Below are 10,649 nucleotides of genomic sequence, written 5' to 3' on the forward strand. Positions count from 1 at the left end.
CATTTCAAGACATAAAAGCCATGTTGTATTTATTGTGTCTTTCCTTCTCATTTGGAGGTTTTGGAAAGCTGTGACACTGGCTAAACGGCCAGTTCCAAAATGTGTGTCAACAAAACACTGAATTATTCTTGTAGTCTTCTTAGTGTCTGGGGATAAAAATAGGACACTACCTCTAAAGTAGAAATTAAAGGTACTTAGATGTTGTGTATTTATGTGAATCACTTTGTGTATATTTGATGTAGTTGGTAAAAAAAAAATAGAAAAAGCAAAAAGTGTTTTACTGAACCTGGTTGTTAATTCAGAAACGTTTGATAGGTCTTTTGGGCAAGGGATGAAAGCAAACAATTTCACAAAGTAATCTTCTGAACTTTTGCATTCCTAGTGAAGTACCTCAAACCTGATGAGGAAAAAGGTCCTCTCTCAGAAGAGTTAAATATACACTTAATTAAAGATAGACCATGGTGTTAAAACATAAATAGCAAGCGGGAAACAAGCCAGTATAGTTACTTCAACTTCGATCATATTAAATTGTGTGCTTCTGCAGAAAACAAATTACTTAAAAAAAATCGCTGTGTTTGTTCAAGCTTACAGTTTTTGTGTCAACGTTAAACTGTATGTGAATTTGCTTCTAAAAGTATTTTCAGTAACAGAGTCCGTTAGTCCAAGAGATTTTATACGAAGTAAAGGTAACATTTTGTCTGGTAGTCGCATATTTATCATCAGGAGAGATCTTTTACCACGTGGTAAAAGCTGTGGCTTTTACCATGGCTGTGGGTATTTCCAAATGGTACTTGTTCAGCAAGAGCTGCTGTTTGTCCAAGATGATTTCTGTTTATCAAAGTTGCAGATAAATTCCAAAATATATGGACGTTTCTGGAGGAAAAAAATAATACTGAAACAAATAGGTAATTAGTTCCCTTTGCTGTTAAGTATGCTGTTTACTTGGTGAGGGGTGGTGGTGATCTGTTCTATAGTAGTTGAATGGTGTTGATAGATTTTTAGTTCTGTCTTCAGCTCTTTAGTTTAAAGATTGGCTTGATTCTCTGATAATTTTTCTGTAGGCAAGACAGAAGAGGTTGTCCTTAAGAAGCTAGAATATATTTATGCCAAACAAAAAGCAGTAGAAGAACAAAATAAGAAGAAAGAAGCTGAGCCAGAGGAAACTGCTGTAACCTCAACTGCTAGCAAAAATCAAGAAGAGTCTTCTGCTCCCTCTGGAGATCCAGTCCAAGTGGCCATGACCAACAGAAGAGGCAAGCCATTGATACTGGCCAGAAAAGGCGTCCGTGCCACAGGTAGGCTGAGAGTGACACATGTTTTACATAAAGGGGAGACAGACATTGAAGCATCACCCCATGGGATGCTAAGCTAGCTCATTTTGTGCAGGCAGCTTCATTCTTGAAGCACAATTGAGTATAGGACCTGGAAGTGTCTCTCCAGTTGGTGTGGAAACCACTTGTTTTGAGAAAGGATGAGACCAGCACTACTGAGGTCTTCAGGTGAATGTGACTTGTGAGTTTCAGAATGATGAGAAGTAAATTCCTATTAGTTTGTTCTTTGGTTTTGTGGAATTTCACTGCAATTTTGCAGTAATTTCTGAGATTCAAAGGTGGTTCTTCTGCTGACTCAAAATCTGAAGCTCAGTCCCCAGAATACTAGAGTTGCTAGAATAGATTAAGTTTTTGAAACATCGCTCCCAAACAGGCTAGCTCTCAAGGTGATGGAAGATTTGCTCTTAAGGGACAGGGTTGTGAGGCACTTGAGAATTTCTTTTTGGAGCTAAGAACTTGTGGAGAAATATTTAGCATTTAGGGAGACTTTTGCACCATAAGGGTAGGAAGGAACAAAAGAATATCAGAAATCCAAACTCTCAGGGTGGTATTGCTGTAATACTCTGTAACCATCTGGTTATGTTTCTCATTTTGGTAAAAATTAATAGATCTTACTTGTGGTGTTCTTGGGCTTTTATAAACAACTGATCCTTATGGTTTCCCAAGCCTCATTTTTGTACAGTCCTGGGAAAGTCTGGCATCAGAATTTGGATGTGGTGAGAGAACTTCCTTCTTTTCTTTGGACTGAAAAAGTCCCTTTTATGATTTCAGCAAGACTGCTGTGAAATTTGATCAGGATGCCACTCTGGAGAGTTAGAATTGTTACACTGCACAGAGATTGTACAGACTTCACTCTAGCTGCATAGGTGAGGGAGGTTCCTGAAGCCTGTATAGCTTCTGTAGCAGCTTTCTAATCTAGATCTTGTAAACATTCCAGCTGGAGTTCCTTCCACAAATGTGTTTGACACTAGATTGCAGGATATGATTTGCCATCAAGGGTGCTATGCCAGAATAAATCACTGATTTTTACAAACTTCTTTTTTACAGAGGACACCTCATCCTCTCTTGCATTAACTGCTGCAAGCCTTGTGATGACTCCACAGGGGCAGGTGCTTACACTGAAGAGCCCACTGGTACCAGGGCAGGTTGCAGCTGTTCCTTCCACACTATTGCAACCTGAGTTAAAGCCTCAAGCTGTCAGTCCTGCTGTGACAGCACAGCCAGGTATGATCATGTGACAACATGCTAATGAAAATCAGTATAATGCTGTTCATAGGTGTGCATAGCAGCTCACAAAGTAACATGTTACTTTATTTTTGCTTTAATTTTTTTGGTTTTTGTTCTGTTGTGTTTTTTTTTTTCAATGTAAGTGACAGAGGTAGAACCTCACTCTGATAAGAGAAATTTGATATAATTAACTCAAATTATCGGTTTATCGTCAGGTAAGTAAAATCTGTTACATTTTTGCTATTCCCAAATAAGAGGAACTTAGGAAAGATTTCTTGCTCACCAGTCAGTCTATATTTCACCACTTGCAGTTGGTATTGCAGTGTAAAATCTTGCCTAGAAGTGCAAGACTCTTACTTTCCAGGCTTAACTGAGTATCTGAAAGGTCCTTGTTTCCACCTCTCCCCCCTTCCCTTTTGGTTCGATAAGGTATTGCATCTGTGATGATTCGACTGCCAGGATCAACAGTTCCTGTCCAAGTAAAAGGAATCCTTACTAACTCTACCATTCCCATTACACTGTCAATTGTTCCTGAAAACTCAGTGCCCTCGACAGTGGCATCCACTACAGAGTCCTCTTCAGGTAGGCTCTTTAGTTTTTATGATCTTTTTGCTTGCACAGAGGGAGCATTATTCTGGCAAAAACAAAGGTAAACTGCTTTCTCACAAGGAAGTTATGATAGGTATTATTGTCTGGGTATTCAAGGAAAATCAGTACTACGTGTTTTGAACAGTTTAGAGGGACCTCTAGGGCGTTATAGACAAGAGCTTTTTAACTTCCCCTTGCCTCACTAAGCCTCCTTGCCCTCAGCAAAATCAGAATAAGGACTGGAATGTGTGGCATGATGCACCTTTCTTGGGAAGCTGCAGTACAAAGTGGTGGTGGGTCTGTTGAAAATCTTTGCCTATTACATCCATGCTCTTACTCTGGCATAGCCCCTTCCCATACCCTATCAGCTCTGCTGCCTGTTGGAGAAATGTTTTTCAAGACTTGAGTGCTGTACGTGGTGTCTGAGTGTGGGGTGGTTTCTTCCAGTAGTGTGCTGCTTGCCATCTCTTGTGTTAAAAGCAAGCCACTCACTTTCTGCTTCATTGTTGTCATTTGGTGGTAATGAAAAAGGAAGGTTCACTTCAGATTTGGGGCTGGGAAAAACTCTTGAGTTCTATACATAGGAAATTAATAATTGCATTAATTAATAGGAAATTAGTAATTGCGTAGTCCCTGAAATGCCTCTGCGGCACTGTGCACAAAACCAGTACTGCAAAGTGTGAGCATAGAATTAAGGATGAAAAAACAGGGAGAAAACTGTCATTCTGTTTTCCTTGAGCATAACCATCAGAGTTGTAAACATGACAGATACTTGCATTCATGCCAACCTGCTGAAGGAAGGGACTAGGCAAGTGGTTCTGGGATCATAGATGTAGACCTTGTTCTTGTTCTACATGTTGAAAGTGGAGTTACTAGTGTTTTAAGGTGTCACTTGACCAAAAGTTTAAATTATGAATACCAGCATGCTTGAGGAAGACCCGACAGGGAGCAAATTATATTTTAATTAGGAATTGTCTTGAAGTTATCATGGATCCTGATGATGCTGCTTTGTTTGCTTTTGCAGAAAGCGCAGATTCATTTATGATGCCAAAGATTGTTAATGTAACATCATTGGCTGCTGAGGGAAGCACAAGTCTAAACCTGAATAAAAACAAAAATTCTAATACAGCAACAACAACTGCAGATGCTCAGGCTTCTGAGAAGTCTTTGGTTGTAGCACCCCTTGAAAGCAGGAAGAGTGATAGCATCCTTTCAGAAGAAAAAGCCAAACCATGTTCTGGAGACAGTGGGGAAGATGGAAGAAATACCACAGATCCAACAAAAGTTTTATTTGAAAACAAAGATGGCATTCCACAGCTCCGGAATGTATCGAGTACAAAGGAGCCTCCAGAGTCCTTTAGCAAAAAGCTCTGCATTGGTGAGTTTGTAGGAAGCCAAGCCAGGAGGAAAGATGGCGATACAGGAGGGGAAAGATTAAAATCTAAAGAATTGCCATTCCACAAGCTACAGATCAAAGATTCCAGGCTAGAAATGGAATTGAGGAAAGTGGCATCTGCAATGGAGGAAGCAGAACTGGATGCAAGTGAGTTACTGAGCAGCATCGAGGAGAGTGATGACACTGATGAAACCCTCACTTCACTGCTGAATGAGATTGCCTTTCTCAATCAGCAGCTGAATGATGATGCTTCAGCTATGTCAGAGCTGCCCGGTGCTCTCAACTCCAGTTTCTCTCATGAAGATGCAGAAGCTCGTCGGGGAACAGCCAGTGATCTCACCACTGCAGATGGATCTTCCTTCCAGTTTGGCCATTTTGGAGGCAGTTTTAAGGATCTTTCTGAAGTTCCCGAGGGTGGTGGCTCTATAAGCCCTCTCTTGCTGCACCTGGAAGATGATGACCTGACTGATGGGGATAAGAACTCTGGAGAACCTTCATCTGAAGCAGATGTTTTAAAGATAGTAATAGGTACTGAAATGAAAGATCCACTTCACAATCTGTCCATAATCGGTGGGAATGGCAAAACTGTAACAACCTTGGCTGAGCCTGCTAGTGTGACACCACCAGTTTTGCAGATGAAAACTAACCCAGAGGCTAGTAATGCTGACCCTTTGTGGAGGCCCATGCCCAAACTGGCACCACTTGGCTTAAAAGTGGCAAGTGTGCCAGTGGACTCAGAAGGGCAGGGCAATAAAGTGATGCCCTTACTGGCACCTGTAGTTGCAAAACTGGCACCCAGTGGGGGAAAAACATTACCTCCAACTGTTCAAGAAGGACAGGACCACAAAGTGATGCCCCCATTAGCACCTGCGGTTACAAAATTAAATACTACTGGGACCTTGCCTTCAAATTCAGCAGGCAAATAAATGCATATATATTTTTATCAGAGACTGGAAGGGAGATCTGGAGCAGTGTGAGCCAGTGCTGCAGTTCAGCAACCTCCCTTGTCTGCAACACTCATATTCTGTAAGGCATCAGAACTATGCTCATCTTAGGGCAGGCCCCAAATTGAGAAATAAATGCTACAAAATGTTAAGCATGTTGATCTATTTTTACCTCACTGTTAATTATGGATGTTCTTCCCCTTCACAAAACAAGAAAAGTGATCTATAACCATTGCCGGGCACATGGTATCCTTTTAAAATTGAATCCTTCACAGAAATAGTTTGTCTAATGACTGAGAAATCTAAGCTATTGAAAGAGATATATTTTATTTTTTTTCCTAGTATGAAGGCAGCTGTCTTGTTGGGGAAAAAATCTGGATTACTTGTTTTTGTGCCAGGCAAGTTAACTATGCAGAAATGAGATGTTCACATTTGCTGGTTTTAATGTTTGCAGGATATCATGAATGTGCAGAAATGAGAAATGAGCTTGTGCAGTTTCTCTAAAGATTGCTACCTAGAGCAGTGGAAGGAAAATGTGAATCTGAGCAGAGCCCTGAAGTGAAAAGTTTTTGTTCTCTGGTGCTAGATAGTTCTCTGGCAGAGACTCTTTTTAGGAGTTCATGCACAGATGATTTTAATAAATATCTATAATTCTAGTTGGGGAAGAAAATTGTATTTCCCAGTATAATTAGAAGTAGGACAGTATGTTAACTATAATAAAGCTACTAAAAACCTCCTCACATTTGTCTCCTACCCATATCCAAGTACTCCCTCCTTTGATGCTTAGGGCATCTGGATGGAAAAATTGCAGAGTGTAGAAAGAAATTTGGGCACCCTATTGCTACATCTTTATATACATAGCTGAAGTAGCTTGAGTGTTTTCCCAGTTCTTGTTTTCTTTCCTCCTGTCATTCTTCAAGATGTACTTTGTGGCTCAGAATGTTGATAGGAAGTGTTGCTTCATAAAAATACAGAATGCTTTCAGGACTCTTTGAGTCTAGCATAAATGAGTGAGGTGTAAATGTGAATGTATATATGAAAATATGTGTATATCTTTCCAAACCTTCCATTTCTTTATGAATTCAGGAAAGGTACTCAGAGGTTTCTCACTGCATTTGCACAAGCTGTGTATAGCAAAAAAGTCAACAAAAATGCTCATTACCAGGGAAATAGGGCAGTATTGAATCACAAGATGTATTTTTTATTCGTCTCAGCTACTGCTTACTCAGTAACCTGTAGATACTCTTCAGTGTTCAGCTGTTGGATGTGAAGGGCCTACAGACTGTAAAGATATTTATATTTTTGTACACAATTTTTGTTTTCGTAGTTTTCTTGACAAATGAAATTTTCAGCCTAGGAGAGATGATTTGTTAATGAGTGTGTACACAATCTTTTCCTATCAAGTCTGTAAATATGAGTTCTGGTGCGCTTGAGGGGCTTCTTGGCTGCTCCAAAAAGGTAAAAACTTTTGCCATGAGAATTACACAGAATTGGATCATGCTTTTTGCTTTATGTTTAGGAGTGTCTTTACTGTACCAGCAACAGCAGCTGGGATCCTCCCCATCCCCCCCCCCCCAAAAAAAAACAACCACAAAAAAAACAAAAAAAAACCCCAATAAATAAAATTCCCCATCTTCAGTGATGCAGTAATACAGGAATTCTATCTTTGCAGCAGTGAGGTTGTGCAGGTGTTGAGAGTGATGTTGTTCCACAGTTGAGGAGCAGTGTTTGTACAGAGCGCAGCTGTACGCTGTGTTCACTTATCTCCACTGCCTGGATCTGTCTGGGTTATATCCACCTGGGGATACACATACTTGGGTGTTCCCTCATATTTTTTATGAATTCATATTATGCTGCAAAGGAGAGAAGCCCTTCAAGCTCAGCATGTGGATGCTTAACTCCAGAGCCTGCATAAAAAGGTTCTTCCCCTGGCCATTCTAAATGGTGTGTTTTAAAGCAGTTACATGTAACTCTTTATTTCCTTTTGCATTCACTATTTTAATATTTGATACAAGTCCTGTGTTGGCCATTTGGAAAAGAAACACAAAAAAAGGTTAGCATTGAGAGTCATGTAGGGTCTTACAGTTGTCACTGAATGCCTTAGAAAATTGAATTTACAACAATAACAAGTACTTAGACATACTTCTTATTAAAGAATTTCAACGTTATTTTAAACCAGTGGAACTGTGAAATAACTAAATTAGTTTTAAATTAGACTTCAGTTTATTTACTTGGGAATCTGGTTCTGAGCATTTCTAATAGGCTGAAGTTGCTTGTTTTTGTCACCCATGGCATTTTGTTTTGCCAACAGATTTCTTTCCTCCTGTGTGTGAAACCAACCAGAACTGTGCTGTGATTCCTTTCAAATTGCTAATAACTGACCTTTCTTTCTGTACTCTGTCATTTCAAGGTTCCAAATGGCTAATTTTAATTACAGAATTATGTGCTAATTGTATCTGAATACTTTTTAAAAGGATGTGTTCTTTGCACACTTCTGTGGGACAGGAAGTTGTAACATGAAGACTACTCAAGTGGTATCTAAAATAAATGCTTTGTCCATTAGCAAGGATATGGAAAATGCTTGGATGTATTTACTCTTTGGCACTGGGCAGCAGGGCATTTTACTGCAGTAAAGATGACAGCAAAAATTTTTGGCTCCTGAACACAATTACTGAAGTACCTAAGAACATCCCCCAAATGCGGCTGCAAAAGTGGTAGTTGGTGCATTTCCAAGAAGAATGTATGATGGGTCCTACCAGGCAACAAAGCATGTTCAAAATGCTCTTCATTTCTGCTCTCCTTGTTCCACTGTCTCATGTCTGCAGCTTAATATTACGAAGTTAACTACTGACTCCCTCATCGTGCTCTTCGCTCAGGCTCCCGTTGGTTTGGAACAAACCTTTTAAAAATGATACATGCTGTCTTACCAGGCAATAATGCAAGAATATGACACGTAATGAAAATATTTTAGAATCAGGAGAACAAAGGAAACCCCTGCAAGGTGCACGTTCTCACTGGAGCAAGACCTGGAGATGTTCTTTGTTTTTTACACATCTGTAAATAGACTGGAATGTTTTTAAGAATATAATGAAATGTCAGATCTAGCTTTTTTTCCTTTTATATATTAAAGTATATCTTTCCCTCTTCTGTTTTTGAAGAAATAATATTTTTGTAGAAATCTAACAGTACAGGACTCTTAAATAACTGTATGTGAGGGACAAAGTGTAAAACTAAAATAAACCAACTGAGGTCAACTAGAAACTGGCTTTCGGACTTTATTACAGGGAGGGAGAGGGAGCAGAAGTGAGGTGGTGGTGTGTTGTTGGTGACATGTGGCATTGGACCTGAGCAAATGACACAGACGTGTGCTCTGAAACAGAATTCTTGGCAACACAAACATCAGAGGAGATTTCTTGCTTTGGTCTTGAGTGGTGACGCAGAAAATGTTCCTGGTTGTCGTTTCAAAGGGGCTTTATTTTCACCAAAATGCATCTTAAGCAGGAAGCCAATGGGTTAACACAGTGGCATAAAAAGAAAAAAAATAGCTCAACAGTTGGAGACTGAGTTAATGTAAAATCACTCTCTAGTCTCTCTCCCCCAGTGCTAAAATTAGGTTAATCCTTTGTTTCCTTTGGAGAAGCTGTACAACACAGCTGTCTTTATGGGAACAAGTATGAAGAACTGTGAAAGTGGCAGAGGAGGTGCTTTTTAGAAGAAATAGATAAAACACCTGTAACAAGTCACTGTCTATGGCTTTGATACCCATTAAATGGAAGACAACACACTTGGCAAATGTTTTTTGTTTGTTTTTTTAACTAGTAATAATCTACAAATAAGCAAGTTTGACTTACAGGCATGAGAAAAGAAAATACAATTAAGAGGAAAATTTATGCATGAGGGTAAGTCATGGATGGGAGAGGAGATGTCACATGATTTTTATACAGAGGAAGATGATCTCACAGAATATAACAGATTGAAATGGGTGATACAGTCACATATTTTTAAAATCTTTTTGATGAAACCTTCAGCAAGTCCTGATCCCATGACTATTTTTTAAGGGATAAAGTTACTTATTGGAATAGAAAGGAACATAAATGTAAGGTATATCCAGTCAGGCTTGCAATGGAAAGAATTTAGCAATAGATGGTTCTATGTTGATCTTGTGCTGTGGACCTCTTTTCCAGCATATTTGTTCTTGGAAACACATGATGGTACAGGTGAGCTCAGTTGACTATGAAGAGGTACAGGGAGCAATAACTAATTTAAGGCCAGATTTGAGTCCATAACTGCAACCCAAAAAAGTGCAGAGGACCACTTATTGCAACAAAGAATCTAAATTAATTACTGTCATTTGGCATCATGGTAGTGGAGGAGTTGTGGCACTATGATTAGTTAAGCTCAGCGTATCATCTGTTTGCTTTTTTAACTGCTGCTGCAGACCAAGACAATGACATTACACCTCTGTAAACTTGGTCACTTGCATTTGGTGTTGCCAGCTGGCACCTTTTGTTGTCTGTCTTGGGTCACTTGAGAGAGAGCTGGAGGCCTATGATAGGTGATGGCTCTTTCAGAAGTCCCTCCTTCATTTTGAAACAGAATTCTACCCATGGGAAGATCTGCAGTCCCTGCTTGTCTGAAAGTCTTTTCTGATGAAGAGGAAAGCCTCACTCTGGCCTCACCGGTCACCTGGGGCTCATGGGCTGCAGCACAAACTGCCCGTGTCGTGTTCCAGGCAGTGGGAAAGCCCTTTGGCCCACAGCCTCCAGCATGCTCATCAGCACGAGCACATCCCTGTGCCAGCAAGGCCCCTGGGACCCACAGCTGCCTGTCGGGACCCACTGGCACCCGGTGTGTCCAGCCTGGAGCCCCAAGGTGAGTGAAAACCCCTGGTGCAGCCCTGCTCACAGCTGGCAGCAGGATTCCTGTGGTCCTGTGCACAAGGAAAGACCTCTCCTTGTTCTGAAGTGTCCCCTTACTGGGCTCATCTTGTTCTCTAATTGAACACTCTTGCAGGACTGTTCTGTGCGTGGGACTGTGGTTCCCTGTGCTCACAGCTGTTGGCCCTGGCTCTCCCCCGGTGAAAAGCAAATGCTGGAAATCAAAGCTGAAGGGCTTGAACCTGGAGGTGACTTTCTGTCAAGCTGTTTCTGCAGCTCCCAGCCT

General features: G+C 40.5%; 1 protein-coding gene across 1 annotated transcript in view; it reads left to right on the forward strand.

Moving 5' to 3' along the window:
* Positions 1-5,468, forward strand: part of MGA (MGA, MAX dimerization protein) — a 41,594-nt gene extending 36,126 nt beyond the window's left edge. Inside the window, exons 22-25 of the mRNA XM_009999574.1 lie at positions 1,062-1,295; positions 2,379-2,555; positions 2,988-3,140; positions 4,171-5,468. Coding sequence (XP_009997876.1) covers positions 1,062-1,295; positions 2,379-2,555; positions 2,988-3,140; positions 4,171-5,468 — 1,862 coding nt within the window. The remainder of the gene's footprint in view (positions 1-1,061; positions 1,296-2,378; positions 2,556-2,987; positions 3,141-4,170) is intronic.
* The last annotated feature ends 5,181 nt before the right edge of the window (positions 5,469-10,649 follow it).

This window comes from Chaetura pelagica, unplaced genomic scaffold (genome assembly GCF_000747805.2).
Source record: "Chaetura pelagica isolate M959 unplaced genomic scaffold, ChaPel_1.0 scaffold55, whole genome shotgun sequence".
Taxonomy (NCBI): domain Eukaryota; kingdom Metazoa; phylum Chordata; class Aves; order Apodiformes; family Apodidae; genus Chaetura; species Chaetura pelagica.